Source organism: Bidens hawaiensis, unplaced genomic scaffold (genome assembly GCF_021521415.1).
Source record: "Bidens hawaiensis isolate Kalapana, Puna unplaced genomic scaffold, B.hawaiensis_p1.1 tig00036274_1, whole genome shotgun sequence".
Lineage (NCBI taxonomy): Eukaryota > Viridiplantae > Streptophyta > Magnoliopsida > Asterales > Asteraceae > Bidens > Bidens hawaiensis.
The window spans coordinates 95,084-111,918 of NW_027496313.1; the positions used below are offsets into that span (position 1 = coordinate 95,084).

Here is a 16,835-nt window from a genome sequence, read left to right on the forward strand (position 1 = left end):
TTAAGAATTTAACAACAAACAAAGTGTTATATACTAGTGCTAAGTCACCAAACCTTAATATAATGCTTGTGTGAAAACTTATGGAATAATAATAGCAAACTTAATATATATAACGTTATATATATTGATCCAAAACTTAGACGTATGATAAAGTCATAAAACACATAAATGAATCACCAACGATTCATTGGGATACACATTAACATTTAACGCATACACCAACAAGTCTAACATATTGGATGGACGTTACAAAATATCAACTTGTAAGTTGATATTGTATTATGAGATTCTAAGTAACCTTAACTGATTAGGTCAAGGTTAGGAGAAGTCCAACACTCGTTTTCGATATTCGCTAGCTATCTCATTTAGGAAACTCATAGGTGAGTTTCACGGCTCCTATACTTTTAACGCTTTCTAAATTAGCGGAAAAGCATACACATATTTGTTTTTATACGTTAATAAGAAACAAGACCCGACCCTTATGTGCATGAGTTATTGTTTGGATCTATGAATTCCCCATATCGTTTATTTATAACTATTAACTACGTATTAGCCTGAGATTCTGTGAATACTACTATTTGGCATGACACCCCGGGCCATGGTTAGTCGCTCAAACTACCGATCTGTATGGTCGAATGATTGGATAGTGTCTACTCGTTTGCTCATGGAGGGCGAAACAACTGTGTCTTGTTTGGTTATGCCTCATGTTCATATGAATCGTATTCTTTGCAAACTTACGATGGGTCAATCGTTACTTGTTTTGCTTATCATATACGTGAAATCATTTTCGTACTAAGAGGTTTTACAAACTTTTAAAGGCTAAAACATGTGAACTCACCAACATTACGCTGGCATTTTAAAGTATGTTTTTCAGGTACTTAAAACACAAGATCTCAAGCGGAAATCGTTGTAGGATAACATGCATGCAAGTGTTGGATACATCTTTTGTTGGATTTTATTTGTATAATCCAACGTGCTATGCCATATGGGAAAAAATCTTTGAAACCATGTCTTTTCGTAAATGTTTTGGTATTTAAACTTTGATCATGGGATGTAAGCTATGACTTTTAAACTATGCATCCAATTTGTATATTTGTGTTTTCGATTATCATATGCTTTGAAAACCAACCCCTCATGATTCCACTGTGGCGGGGTGTGACAAATTCTGAAGAGAAGGATTGCTGGCAGTTATTTTTTAATTTGAGTATAGGTAAAAGAGTGTTCTAATTCCCTTTTCTCATTAATCAATCGGTATAAATATATAAAAGGAGCCCAAGTATTTTGGGTGAAGATAAACATAATTCAAACTAATTATCAACGATTTACAATATATCACTTAAATATATAATCTATTAAAAAGTCCGTCATAGGGGAAGGGGCGTCTATATGGGTAGGGTGTATGGCTTTCAAACCACATGGTAACACCACCCCATCACATGTGGGTAAGGTGCATGGCTTCATTCTATGACAAAGGTTTGCCACACAAAATTGATTCATTGTTGACTATTGAAGAATTAAAATTAATTAATAAAGTTCTAGGGTACTCGTGGGTAAGTGTTGTCAGTAACTTTGTGATTTATGGATAATTAACTGTAGAAATGATATGAGTGTGCATGATTGACTGGTGCATATGTAATACCCATGAGTGCCTCTTTCCCTCCCACAGTAAGCTTTTATCCCTGTTAGCCAAGCTTGATAAACATTATCTCGGGCTTCGTGTTCAAGTCAATATACCCCATGTGCCTTAACCCTTTCAGTCTCCCAAACACCGATCTCACAATCACATTAATATATTCATCCAAATTACAATGCTGACTATAACTTTTTTTAAGGCTTAAAACGAAACGTAAATTTGATGGTCTATTTCTTTTTTATAAATGGTTGATACTTCGTATGAGGTAATCCAATGACTAAAGGCCATCGCCAGCTGGCCCAGCCCAGCCATACGGAGCCCTTAAGCGCCTCCAAGTTATCTCTAGTTCCGGAAAAAACTCACACGCCTGAAGGCTCACATGTGGTAAAACCCAGATACCCCAGTCTTTTTTCATTGAGCTACCAATGTGCCCCACAAAGCGTTGTAAGTGAGAGTTGAACTTGAGTCTCCATTGAAAAACCCAAACTCCCTACCACTACACTACATTGAAAGAACATTTGACAGTAAATAACTTATACATGATAAAATGTGCGGTAAATATATATATATATATATATATATATATATATATATATATATATATATATATATATATATATATATATTTTCTAGATGAGAATCTTTAGAAAACTGTTTCATAATTATAAGATAAATAACTTATACATGATAAAATGTGTGGTAGACCCTGGAATTCGACGGCAAAGAACAATTCTTTGTTGGTTATAGATTAAAAAAATTAGAGCTAACAACCCTTTTGTTTTTTCCTTCTTGTGCTGTTTTGTTTACCAGACAAAACGTAGAAAGGGGTAGAAGACTCAAGTCCCGATCGATAAATAAACAAACTAAACGAATAATTCTTGTTTATTAATAAAAAAAAATATTATTTAAAAACTGATTACAACTTTCAAATTCTAACTAGTTTGACTCTTGATAAATCCTAACTTGGTTGCATCTACATTACAATCTATAGTGTATAACCATAACTCAGTTTATATAGACTAACTTAACTTGTTAGTTAAGACAGTACCAAATATAAGAAAACCCTAATTACAACCTCATAAATCCATTACATATTAATGAATCTCGTGGTTCTAATAGGTCCAACTCGGTCACCTACACGTGACGGGCATACATGCTAAGATGGAAATTACGTCCAACAGAGACATCACTATAAATGATAAATTAACTTAAGGGTGAAATAGGATCTTCTTAAAATAGAAAGTCGTAGAAAGCATAACAAACAGACTTCGATTGAACTCAAACTAGCAGCGTTGGAACTGTCTCGTCGAACTCTGTGATATTAGGTTTTAGGTGTTCGCTTTTCGATTTTAACTTGTAGATTTTAGGATTTTGTTCAAATCATTGTGTGTATTTTTTATCATTTTGTTTTTCGTTTATTTTCGTCATTGTTTCTATTTATTTTCTTGACATCGTGTTGTTACTCAGCATTGTATTATATTTTCATCAGTATTGTACTATATTTTGTGATTGATTGTGTCTTTGTATTCTTTCCATATTTGTATAGTTATTTTTGTTTTGATGGATGTATATTTTGGGTCATTCGCATGTGAAACAGTATCGGTTCACATATATATAAATGTATCCGGTGGCCGATTTAATACATTTATTATATTTCATATTATAGGTTTATTATGAGAGAGTTAATTAATTAAAAGAATATAAAGCATTATCTTTGTCCAGCTATGAAGTTTTTTATTTAATTAAACATATAATTAAGTAACACGAGATGCTAAGCATGCGATCATGCATAATAATAAAATATTTAAGTTTCATTAAATCAATTTACCATTTATGATTTGTGCTTTCAACTCATTTGTTCTAAACGTGTATATATGTGAAGCGTGGCTTTTATCAATTCAACACCACTTAATTTCTATGGAAGCTGCAGCAAAGACATCACTCGCCTTGCCCTTGAAAACACATTTTTTCCTTTCGGTGTTTTCCACCGTAACCTACGCATCTATACGAGATGACGACACCATCAACCGCCGTATTCTCAAACTCATAGAGCTCCGGGTTCCACCCGCGTCCAACCCGATCAATGGTGTCAAGTCATATGATGTCACCGTGGATCCAACTTGCAACCTGTGGTTCCGTGTATACGTCCCCACAGAACACGTAACAGAAGATCTCCCGGTGATTGTGTACTTTCACGGTGGTGGGTTCGCTTTCTTGTCCCCCGACATCGATTATTTCGACGCTATGTATCACCGAATAGCGAGAAAAGTGCCTGCCATTGTTGTTTCGGTTAATTACCGTCTTGCACCCGAGCACAGATACCCTGCGCAACATGAAGATGGCTTTGATGTGCTGAAGTTTCTCGACGATGAAGAGCATAGGTCAAAATCTTTACCCGAAAATGCAAATATTTCACGGTGCTTTCTCGCAGGTGATAGCGCTGGCGGAAACTTAGCTCATCATGTTACTCAAAGAGCCTGCGAGTCCGGTTTCCAACAACTCAAGGTACATCAGTGGACTGTGAAAAAACTTTCGCCGTAACCAGTAGCTTAACAGTGGCGAACAGAACCTCTGATTTTTTTCATAATAACATAATATTTTAAAGAAAAAACAAGAGTTGGATAAGTCGTAACTAGCACCGAAAAACCAGACTAAAGGGTTCTGGTTTTGCTATTATTTGTAAGGCTACGTGTAACGGGGGTTACAAAGTTGAGGTAATTTTTGGCACGTATCGCAACATTAGCAAACGAGCAATTTTTAATTTAGGGGTGTAATGGTATTATAGCCCCATTACATCTCTCTCTCTCTCTCTCACACATATATATATATTACACACACATATCAATATAATAATATTTTTCAAAAAAAAACATACCAGACGACAAATCCATAACCCCCCCCCCCACACACTTATAGCAGGGGGTACACTTGGCCTAAATAACTAGTAATTAAATTTTAATCTAATTTGTATATGTGTAACTAGATTTGTCAGTAGCGACTAGTGAAGAGAACCTTTTATTTTTTTTTTAAATAATCTAATTAATATTCTTTTAAGAAAAAACAAGAGCTGGACCCGTATAGGAGAAAACCAGACTAAAATGTTCTGGTTTCGCTACTGTTTGTATGTGAGTAAATTTTAATCCGATTTGTATGATTGTGAAGGTAATCGGTGTGGTGGCGATTCTACCGTTTTTTGGCGGGGAAGAGCGAACAATATCGGAAAAAGAACTCCAAGGAAATAATATCTTGTCATTGCATCGAACAGATTGGTACTGGAAGGTGTTCATGCCGCCAGGTGAAGGCTACAACCGTGACCATCCAATCATCAACGTTAGCGGCCCACAGGCGGTGGACATTTCAAAATTTGATTTTCCGGCTACCTTAGTGGTTGTGACAGGGTTTGATGTTCTAAGGAACTGGCAAATAAGGTACTATGAGTGGTTGAAGAAGTCCGGCAAAGAAGCTTACTTGGTGGACTACCCAAACATGTGCCATAGTTTTTATGTCTTCCCCGAGTTGCCAGAATGCGAGGAGCTTGTATCCGAAGTCAAGGACTTCGTTAAAAAGGTGTTAAAGAAGGCAGCTAAAGTATGAAACTAATTACCCAAGATTATGGTCTGTATTCTGCAAGAAATTGGGTATATAAAATTGTTCTTTTACCGTCAGTTATTGGAATTTTATAAACGAAGAAGATGTGCTTTTTTTTTTTTTTTTTACTAATGATGGAAATGGTGCACCCCACCCACAAAGATAAATAGATAATCGACAATGGTAAGGTGGTTGAATATTACAATCTAATATATTAAAGTCTTAATAATTAAATGCTATGAGCATCTTCTTTATTATAATAAACTATTTATTAAAGTCTAATAATAATATATTAACAAGAAAAATGCTCGCCTCCATCTCCGGTTCAATCGCCAACCTACCACAAAAACAAGGCTCCAAGCCACAACGTCAACGGAGTTCTTCTGGTCAACTCACCACCCATCCTGCTATCATCTCCCCTTCCTCGTTCCCTCACTCGCAAAGCATCGTCTTCATCAGCAAAGACAACCCACATTCCACCTTCCTTCCCTTTCCCGACATAGTGAAGTGGGTGTCACATCACCCTTTCTTTTTCGTTCCCATTTTCCACACCCACCTCACCTCTCTAATAGCATTCACATAGTGACCTATCCAACTTTTTTTTTTGTTAAAAGACTAATTCTCTTTCTTTTACTTAAAAACCCAACCCAACCCAACCCAACCCAACTCAAACTTTTACATCTATTAGCAAACTAAACTAAATCGGTTTCTTTAATAAGTATAATTTATGAGATTTTTTTTTAAAATGATGCGTTTTTTAAAGTATTTATCACAACTACTGCTATCACTAAAGGTTAATTGCATCTAAGGTTTTCTCCAATACAAATGACCATTTGAAGTTGAAAGTATAGGTGTGTGAAAGAAGTTGTAAGAGAATGTCTGAAAAATAGTACAATTGCCACCGGGAATGGTGATTTCAAAATAAAAAGTACCATTGCCATTGCTAACGGCGATTTGTACCAAAAAGTAATGTATTGTCATTTCCAACGGCGATTTCTACCAAAAATAGTGTTGCCACTATCAATGGCGAAGTCTGCTAAAAGTACTTGTTGCCATTACAATTGACAATTTCTACCAAATTTTTGCGTATATTTGTGGGATAATTTCATCATAAAATGGGCCTTCATCATCAGTGGTTTCTACTGATGACGGTTCCGCTTTAGACTCCTCACTACTACGTTGCTCGGTTTCTGATTCCGATTATGAATCATCACCGAAATTAGCCATATCATTAAAGTTGGTAGACGGACCGACTTCAAGTTGAAGTGGTTCCGTAAAAGCTTGGTAAGGATAAAGTGTTTGCTGCGGAGCCTCAGATAGAGGAAAAAAAACCCACGAAGCATGTCCATACAACTAAGTTGTTGGACGGAAAATATTGGCTCAATAATAACGTAACATTAGGGTGAACACAACCCTTGCTGATAGCTAAGAAATACAACACGCCTAGGCTCTGGTCATTGTATATCTCTGATGATTGAGAAAACCCTTGATAAGTGTAGTATAACTTCAAAATAAGCTTATAAAATTATCTTTCAACTTGCAGATTGAGACAAATCAAATCCAAATATTCTTTATATGATAATTGTTGTTTAATAATAACGTTAGTATTTCTCGTGGAACTATCACATAAAATCATTTCATTTCGAATGATACATTACCACCCTAATATAACTGAACAAAAATATGAACACACATTTTAGTTTGTTTTGTGACTTGGAATAGGTAGGAATATCTTTTGGTGAGAAGGGACTATTATTATTTATATAATAGTTGTGAATATTTGTAGAGTCTCGCGAACTTGCTACAAAAAATTAAATCATTGTAGTGTATGGGAAAAATTAGCCAAACCCGGGAAACTTTTACAAAAAGCAACAAATACTTTTCGGCATAAATCGCCATTCATAGTGGCAGCATTCTTTTTTGTAGAACTTGCCGTTGGAAATGGCAATACATTACTTTTTGGTACAAATCGCCGTTAGCAATGGCAGTGGTACTTTTTTATTTTGAAATCGTCATTGCCAGTGGCAATTGTACTATTTTTCAGACATTTTCTTACAACTTCTCCTACACACCTATACTTCCAACTTCAAATCGCCATTTATATTGGAGAAAACCTTAGATGTGATTAACCTTTGGAGATAACATTAGTTGTGATCAATACTTTAAAAAAAAGCATTATTTAAAAAAATCAATTTATGATTATTTTTATTTAAAATAGTATTATAAATGCTACAATTGTTATTTTATATTGAACAAAGTAAATTAAATGAAAAATCAACTAAAAAAATCTTATGAATTCATATTAAAAACAAAGTACATTTTTAAATTCTTGTTTTTAATACAATTTATATTAAAATGTAAAAGTATTAAAAATCATACAAGACTGTGTTTAATATATATATATATATATATTATATATATATATAAAATGTAAACATAATGTAGTTTTTTTATTGTTGAACAGCTAAATATATTATAGGAATATTGGTTTTAAACCCTATTGGTAAATATCAGTCTCAACTTTACACTTGCTTGCTGACAGTCCCAACTATTGGTGTATTTGTTTCTGACGGTCCGTGACTAACGAAATGTTAACTATGTTAGTCTGATGCTTACGTAGCGCGCTTTGTTGTCAAAGACTTGCTTGTGTGGCAGCACTATGTGGCATCTGTCTCATTATGTGGCATTGACTAAATTTTTCAACAAATTAATTCTATCTCTCTCCCGTATAACAATAACACACACCACATAAACCTCCATTTTTTCCGACCACCACCACCATTGGCAACCGGCCACCGCTGCCGTCATACTCCTAAAAAATTATTCTTCTTTTGATTGCACCTACGACCACCACCACTTTATCGAAAGAACTTCGGAACCCTAAACCGCTGGTCTCCGCCTCTGAAAGCTGAAGTTACCGTACGACCCTCACTTGCTGGAATTCAAAAGGCTGATTAATAATATCATCCGGTAGGGTCCATCTCTTTCTCTATCTAAAACATTGATTAAACGAATGATTCATCCGAAATGGCGAGTACCGGTGCTGGAAAACATGAAGGAATCGTTGAATTGCTGGTGCGCATAAATGGCAAGATAGCGGAGATAAAGGTTGCTATTTCGATGTTATGGTTTGATTATTTGAAGTTACAGAGCTTCAATTGTAGCTAGGCTTCAATTTTAGGGCTTCAACTATTTGAAGTTATGGAGCTTTGACAAACAACTACAGTTCCGGCAATATTTGTGGCTGAAATTTAGGGAACCGACAATATTTGTGGATGTGGCAACATGTTTGACGGTGGCGATGCTAAAGGCTGGTGGTGGTGGGTGATGGTGGTGGTGGTGAGTTAATTGTAGAAGAGAGAGTGGGAGAAAGACATACCATGTAAGCCGCCACATAAGCAATTTTTGACATCTAAGCATGCAACGTAAGCATCAAACTAACGGAGTTAGCATTTCGTTAGTCACGGACCGTCAGAAACAAATACGCCAGTAGTTAGAACTGTCAGCAAATAAGTGTAAAGTTGGGACTAATATTTACCAATAGGATATAATTAGGATTATTTAAAATCAATATTCATATATTATATAATATAGAAATTTAACTTTTGACCACCAAATTTACATTATTAAAATAATCGAATTACATGTGAAATAAAATATTAGAAAAGAAAAAAGAAAAATAAATTTTGATCAACAACCAACTAAATGTTGCCAGGTTTGAGGAAAAAGTAAAAAAAAACACGTTGTGACTTGGTTGGTGCATCAAGTTAGTCGGAGGTTCTTACGAATCCTTATTTTTCATAAGCAAATGTAGATGGTCTAGCACTCATAGTTTTAATAGCACCATCAAGACACAAGTTTTTGTTTTAAATTATCAACTTAGTGTGACACAAAAATTTTAAATAAATTTAAAAAAATCTTAATTTCTTCTCAAGCGGTTAATAAATCGTATGTGATGGATAAAGCCCTATAAAGACGTTTTGCTCCATATGGCGTCACATCATCATTTATTTATTTATTTATTTTATTTTATTCTTTTTTGCTACAAGGGAAGTAATGGATGGAGCCAACTTCTAATCATTACCTCATTATTACTTTTTTTAAATAATGCAAATAATATTTCATTATTAAATAACTAAATTTTACATTAAAAATAAAAAAAATGACTAGAAATTACTCGCTTTCGTCTTTGTTTTCTCCTTCAAACTCGTTTTCACCTTCTTCGAACTCGTCTTTACTTTCTTCATCTGCTTCTTCATCATCTCCGTTTGATACGTTTTCATCTTCGTCTCAAATTGGCCGAACCAACCAAGCATGTTGGACCAAATCCGCCATAAGCAAATTATGTATCTCATTTGAACGCATTTCATACGCATTTTGCACCCTCTACTCCATAGTTTTTTGAGTTTGTTGTTGGACATTCCCCGGTATATAATGTTGACATATTGTTCTCCCATCGTCTTCTATAATCATGTTATGCAATATGATACACGTATGCATAGCATCTCTCATTTTTTTCCAGCCCATACATGACATGGATTTTTCACGTAATGCCAACGTTGGAGAAGAACCCAAAACACCTCTTGATGTCTTTCGCGAAGACTATTGTATTTTCTTAAAATACTCTCTCTTTTCATTTGTAGTGTCTCTAAATGCTTTCACAATAATCGAATATTCAGGATATCCCCTCTCCCAAATAGTATTTGTGTGGGTAGTAGTTATCGCTAGCCCAAATCGTTGTGACTAGTACGGTAGCGGAGATTTAATCCTCAACCACTGGCGACGCCTCCAAAATTTTACGTCGTTGTTGGATCCGGGGCTGCCAAAATAGGCCGGCCAAACTCAAAGGTTGTATGAAGCAATTGTTTAAAGACTCATCATTGGTACTTTCTGGTCACCACGCGTGTATTGACCTCGCCATGCAGCTGGACTTAGACCACTTTCAGTGCATAAAATTTGTACTCTCAATCATGCTGGACAAACCATGTTCCCTTTCATGCACTGAGTAAATCTGTTTTGAGTCGTGTCAAGTGAGTCTTCTAAGATAACGTGTGTCGTATAGTTGTATTATGCCTATATTAAAATAGTAGAATAAAAAATTTAAAATAAACACAAGTTTAATATTTTTTTAAAATTAACAAATACCGTTGCAAATATACCCCAAGGTGTCTCATGTCGTCCCCCCCATTTTTACTTACTCGTTGTTGATGTCGGTCGTGTTTCCGTATGCGAGCACGCGTAACGCTGAAGTTCGAAAATTTCAAAAGTTCAAAAACTTCAAAAATGTAGGAGTAATATTTTATTATGTTCGAAAAGTTCAAATTTCTCGCGTAGTGGACACTGTGCTGAATTAACATTGGTGACGACCCGAATAAAGTTAAAAGTCCAAAAATATTCCCAAATGTCGGGAATGACCTAAGATATTATATTATTAGTGAAAATAATAATAATAATAATAATAATAATAATAATAATAATAATAATAATAATAATAATAATAATAATAATAATAATTTTAGAAGCCTCAGTTCGCAAAACTGATAAAGTAAGCGTTCAAGAGCTAGTATAGCACACTGCAGAAGCACCGGACCCAACCATCACCAAACTAGATATGTTTAGCTAGTATTGTAGGGGATTTAATAACGGATTTGACTAGCTAATTATTAGAATTTTTAGATCTCGTTTGATCGGTTAAAGTTTACAAAGCGTAGAATAGTGGGTACAAAACTTAAACCATAAACAGTTTAATACAAGCACCCTTCTCAAAACCACTACCCAAACCCAACCCCTTTTCCATCGTTAACTTCCAAAATCTCCTAGCTAATCATTACAAAAAATTTAAAAGGTGTGTTGGTGGAACGAGAAAAGCCAAATGCCACAAACCATCACATATTCTTACACATCCTACTTAAATTTACCACCTTAACACTCAATCCTTCCCCACCCTCTCATACAAAACCGGCGGCCCACCAACGTTCCTCCATCTTCATCACCAACTTCAAAGTTTAAGTCAATACACTAGGAAACTCAATTGTTACAACTAATATGGAGATCTAAGAGCTTTATAGGAGTATTTTAAGGAGATTTCAAGTACCCAAGTGTCCATCACAAAAAAACCCAGTTAAAGTCATCATCTCTTCCAACCCTTTGTACAAACCCTAAGACTAATTTTATTCACAGTCAAACCTAACTCAACTTTTTAATAAAAAAGCTAATTTTTCTCTCTTTCATCTATGCAACCCAACCTAACTTAACTTTTCACTTTTATTCATAACCCAACTCAAACCAACTAGTTTTATACCCGTCCGGTGGACGGGTAGCTTCATATAATAATGGCAAACTATCTTTTTTTGCGCTTTAAACGAAAAAACAAAATTTGTTTAAGATAAAAGCATAGTTTGTTTCACTTATGTATAAGAAAATTGGCCAACTTCATTAAAAGAAACACAATGCTAATTGGGACCAGTAGCGACCAAAATGTAATAGTTGGAATCATTAAAAACCAATATACCTATTATAAATATATATATCTTTGCAGCGAGAATCGCAGCCCAAATTCAAAAACTATACCAAAATCAAATGATAAATATAATTGTTGTAAAAGAGTAACCAACTAACCTCGGTCCATAATGTACAAGCGGCCAAAAAACCCCAACAATTACTCCTTAGAGGCGCCCCATGTTATTAAAGAAAAAAAAACCTAATTAGCCGCCACATTAAATTAGTTATGGTCCAAAGTTAACAATCTAAAACCCACTCACTTGAAATTTTTTTGCTGATGAGATACAACTTGCTATGATTAGCCTGCTTACTTAGAAGATACATAGGTAGATCCAAATGAAACATGATGGCTACCTGAAATAAATGCGGCATCAATTACTGAACTATTATGTGTGTCAAACCATGTAAGCGCATATTTTTTCTTTTCTGATTTCATATTTGGCAACCAACACGAAGTTGAGTCTCCATGAATGAAATAAATTAAGCCTAATTTCAGAGCTGATAAGAGTAAAACTTCAAGCTCCAATGACGTTCGAAAGAGTTTCAAGTACCACAAGAAGAAATCAAAACCCTAGAAATACTGAACGTCCAAAACCAAAGAAAGCGAAAACAATTTCGAATGAAATTAGCGTGGCGTACCTGATTGCTTTAAGCCCTAAAGCAAATTAAAGGATTGTCAATTTCAGACGTAGAATTAATTAAGTCACATGGAAGCTTTCCAGATGGATTTCGATGAAGATTATGGATAAGTCTCAATTAAAACTAAATATGTCACACTCCGTTAAGCGATTTGCGAAAGCGTAAAACGGAAATGTAACAGACACCTCTGATATCAACCACATTGTTTATAAAAAACAATACAAACTACTTTACAATATTTTACATCGATCTAACTTCATTTATAACTAGGTGATACAAACAAAATTCAGCCCATTAAGCGGCTTTACTTCCTATGAGCAAACTTGTATCAATTCACCCAGCATTGATCGCAAGGGAAACACGTTGCACATTGACTTTCTAATCCAATCTAGTATACATGAAAAACATGTTAAAACGGGTCAACTACAAATAGTTGGTGAGTTTCACGAGTTTCAAGAAATCAGTTGTGCGTACAACAATCACAGTTGTAAATACGCAAGTATGTATGTATGTACGTTCACAAGTACGTTTGTTTGTATGTTTATGATGTAATTATGCTAAGCTACAGTGAAGCCTTGACTGTCTGTGCTGGGTGCATCCATTTCCCATGCTCAATCAACCACTGTGGCTCCCCTTCCGCCCACAACATGCCCCGGTAGCTATGTTTAACATTACATAGCCTGTTTGTATAAGTATGGTCATGTGCAAACGGCGCTATGTGACACGGCAACCAGGCCGATTCCGTTTGGGTTTGTCAAACCAATAGTACTATTCACAAGCCACCGGCTCGAAGTTAATCACTATGTTCGTGGGGACTTTCGTGTGTTAGCACTTAGATAATTCCCATCATCAAACAGTACAGGGTATATATATATATATATATGTATCAACATGTTTTTCACCCCAAAAGTTCGTAAAAGCAGTTTAAAAGTGGGGTCATGAAACTCATTATTTAGTAGATAATCAGCACTGTGTCAGCTCGCGGTTTGTTCGATTTGCTATCACTAGTTCCTATAATTAATATTATAATAATATTAATATTTTAATATTATTATAATCTCAATACTAAACTGTGTTGTATGTCTAATCTGGGTATAGCTGGAACGCCCAGAAAGTGTCAATTGGCTTAGGTTGTGATGTTGTTTAATGTCTAATACTTAAAACCGAACTTGGCTCAACTTCCCCGTTTTCCCAGCTGGACCAAGTTACTCGTTTATCCGTTCAGAAAACAGTTGTGGGGAAGTAAGCTTGGGTAAATGTATTGGTCGATAAAATGATTAAGTTATAAAGAAAGATCATACATTGGGGTCCTGGATTAGCTACGGGGCTTGTTTCCGTTTATTCAGTTTGATTTGAGAAGAAACACGCACAATCTATCCAGATTGTCCAGGTTTCTCATAAAAAGGTTCGTTTTTACTTAATTAATCCAAAGATATGATTTTTGATCACTCTTGGTGTTTGATATTCCCGCAGGTTCGTTAATCGCAAACTTGCCGGTTTTTATCAGAATTGAGTTTGTTTAATCTTCAAATTAGCATAATTAATTAACCGTTAATAAATAAATTATGATAATTTAGCCCCTTAACAAATAAAATATGTAGATTTTTATAAAAATATTTTTAGAATTATTTATTGGTTTATTAATTTATAAAAATTCATTTTATCAGCTATATTTAGCCTGAAAATCGTCCGTTTATCCCAAACGATTTCCAAAATTTTCCACAAAAATTTCTGGATGTTCAAATTATATCCCAAAAGCATTTGTGTCAATTGCAGAGTGTAACAAGCTTGTTCAATATTCTTTTCGGCCCAAATTCGGCTATAAAAATTCATACGAGCGCATATGCACAAAACACCCTTAGACTTTTCCAAATGATCCCAAATTTCATATGTGATCAAAATATACCAATTCTGAGTTCCCAACCAAATTTCATATTTGTTCAAGCATTTTAACTATTTTCCCCAATTAAACGTCCCAATTCGGTAATAAATTCGCCAAATATTCTCGAATGGTCGAAAAATTACCAAATTTGAACAGAGGCTCAATTATAAGGTCCCTGATGTCCCTGTGAAATTTCAATACCTAAATATATGCCCATCACAACCTTAGCCCAAACAGCCCGTAATCTAGTGTTTCGGTATTACCTTAGCGGGTTTGGTTCGTTTCCGCCTTTCTAATCAAGGTTTCAAGCTATTGTGCTTATTTGCAGGCTAGATACAAGTCCTATATCACAAACCAAGCAATTTTTTATCAACATAACAGCCCTTGAATTAGGGTTTCGGCTAGTGCACAAAAACGAACTTTTGAACCGTAAAAATGCCGTTTCAACCCTCTAATCCTTGTTTATGGCCAAAAAAATTATCAAACCAGGTTCCTTACCATGTGTATGATCAAAATATGTTTATGGACCATTTTTAGGGTTTTTACATAGTTAGGAATGGTTTTTAGTAATCAAACTATGTTTACAAGTGATTAAACGAGCTTAAACGAGTTAAAAATGAAGTTTCTTTACCTTGTTCTTGCTGGGTTTTATGAAGATCAGGCTGGATCGATTTTTTGATATCGAAGTACGTTTTTTTGGAACTGCCATTTAAAAGTTACTCGTTGTTATAGTTGGATGTGAAAGACATCTATTGTTCAAAACGAATTCTTTTTTCTTATTCATTATCTATATCTATTTTTTGTCTAAATAAGATTCTTTTCATAAAAAAGAAATTTAGATTTAGATATGTCAAAGATCGGTGAAAATTTTATAAAAAATGACTCAAAATAACAAAATTTTGATTCCATAATCATAAAAATGATCTCAAAATATCTTGTAGTTAATAAATAAATAAAGGAAACCTTGGGGGGGGGGGGTTTCCTCACTTGCGGCCGGAACTCCCTAGGTCCCCCCCCCTTGGGCTTATTTTTGGCCCATTAACTGATTTCATAGGCCCAAATTCGAAAGCCCAGTTCTCATTTTATTTCGGGTTCAGTTTTTGACGCGAAAAACATATCGGGTGCGTTAAACAGTGTGAAAACGAGTGTTTTTCGGCTATTTTTTTATAAATTTATAAAAACATAGTATACGTTTGTAAAAATCGAAAATATTTTCACGGATCGCTTAAAAGATTTCAAGTATTTGGTAAGTCTTTTTCGGCTTAACGGATGATACAATGCTTGGTTTGTAACTATCTTTCGCGTTTAAATCTATTGTGGGTAGTTAAATGAGCATGTTTTCGTTTAACTTGTTTGCTATCGAACTAAGGCCATAAAACTAATATTTTAGCTTATATTGTCACACCCCGCCTTCGGGCCTAGGCGTGTGACCCACAGTTGGTACCACTTTTGTCAATTTATCAAAGTTTGTAGCGGAAAATGTTATTTTAAAATATTTACTTTCATAACATAGGGAATTAAATACCCTTGTTTGTTTTACAAAATTACTTGTTTAAAAACAAGTTTAATATATATATATATATGTCTCCATACAAAATATGTTGAGCCACCAGCTGTAAACTATGCCTAGTGTTCTTCTATCTTCACTGGCATATCCATCACTATTCCTTACTCATGATTACCTGAAAACAGTTTTAAAATACGTCAGCTATATGCTGGTGAATACGCAGACTCAATAAAACATTTTCACAATTCGTAATGACACAACACCAATAGTGTTCAACAACTCAGTGGGTCTCAATCTCATCTCATCGGAACTAAACATACGCACAAACCACATAATCGGACTTCACTCACCCTAGAGACAGTCACTTGCCTCATGGTCAGTATGTCTGTAGTGTGCCCACTACAGTACATATATGTAAGGATCCAGACACATGTGTATTTTAGCCTGAGTGTTTAGTACTACCTTGTATCAAAACGTTTTAGAGGATTTGAACCAATCCTCATGCAAATATTTCCATAACTCTTTTACATATGGATAACAGTCCATAGTTTCAAAGAGTAAATATCTTTTCAAAATATACAGTACATAGTCGTATTCACGTCATAAAACATTTCACACTATAAAAAAGTTTGGACGTATTCACCTTTTGTTGGTTTCAAGATTTCTCACCAACAGATGTCTGATCTTTATCTCGGACCTATAGTACGAGAATAACATTATATAAATAACTAGATCTACAATCTAGCTATAGACCTTAAGTCTATTTGCATAACCTTTACCTTGATATTCATTTCATTTTGCAAAACATTTATATGCTACGTTTCTTCATCATGAAGAAACGTATATATCAAGTTTCTTCTTTCATAAGTAATATCTTTATAAAAATAAAGGGCAACATTTCATCAATAATCTTATCTTATGAAAGCTTATATTTCACTTACTTACTTGATCAAGGTATAGACTATACCCTTGACTAGGGTCTAAGCCATTAAATAATAATAAAATAATAACTTAAACAGAATCCCTACCTTACGCGGGTATTTTGATTTGCCTAAGCCTTGTACAAGTAGCACTTCTATTTAAAC

The 16,835-nt window shown here is 34.7% G+C and overlaps 1 protein-coding gene across 1 annotated transcript; it reads left to right on the forward strand.

Moving 5' to 3' along the window:
* The first annotated feature begins 3,550 nt into the window (after positions 1 to 3,550).
* LOC143588247 (putative carboxylesterase 18) lies at positions 3,551 to 5,227 on the forward strand. The gene is made up of 2 exons (XM_077069306.1): positions 3,551 to 4,138; positions 4,796 to 5,227. Exons 1-2 carry the CDS (start codon positions 3,551 to 3,553, stop codon positions 5,225 to 5,227), a joined length of 1,020 nt encoding a protein of 339 aa, XP_076925421.1.
* Positions 5,228 to 16,835: the final 11,608 nt, after the last annotated feature.

What these genes read in the sequence shown, in the direction of transcription:
- LOC143588247 (XM_077069306.1), top strand. Translation starts at nt 3,551, where the DNA reads ATGGAAGCTGCAGCAAAGACATCACTCGCCTTGCCCTTGAAAACACAT. An exon ending in CCGGTTTCCAACAACTCAAG is followed by an intron (nt 4,139 to 4,795) that starts GTACATCAGTGG and finishes ATGATTGTGAAG; the next exon opens with GTAATCGGTGTGGTGGCGAT.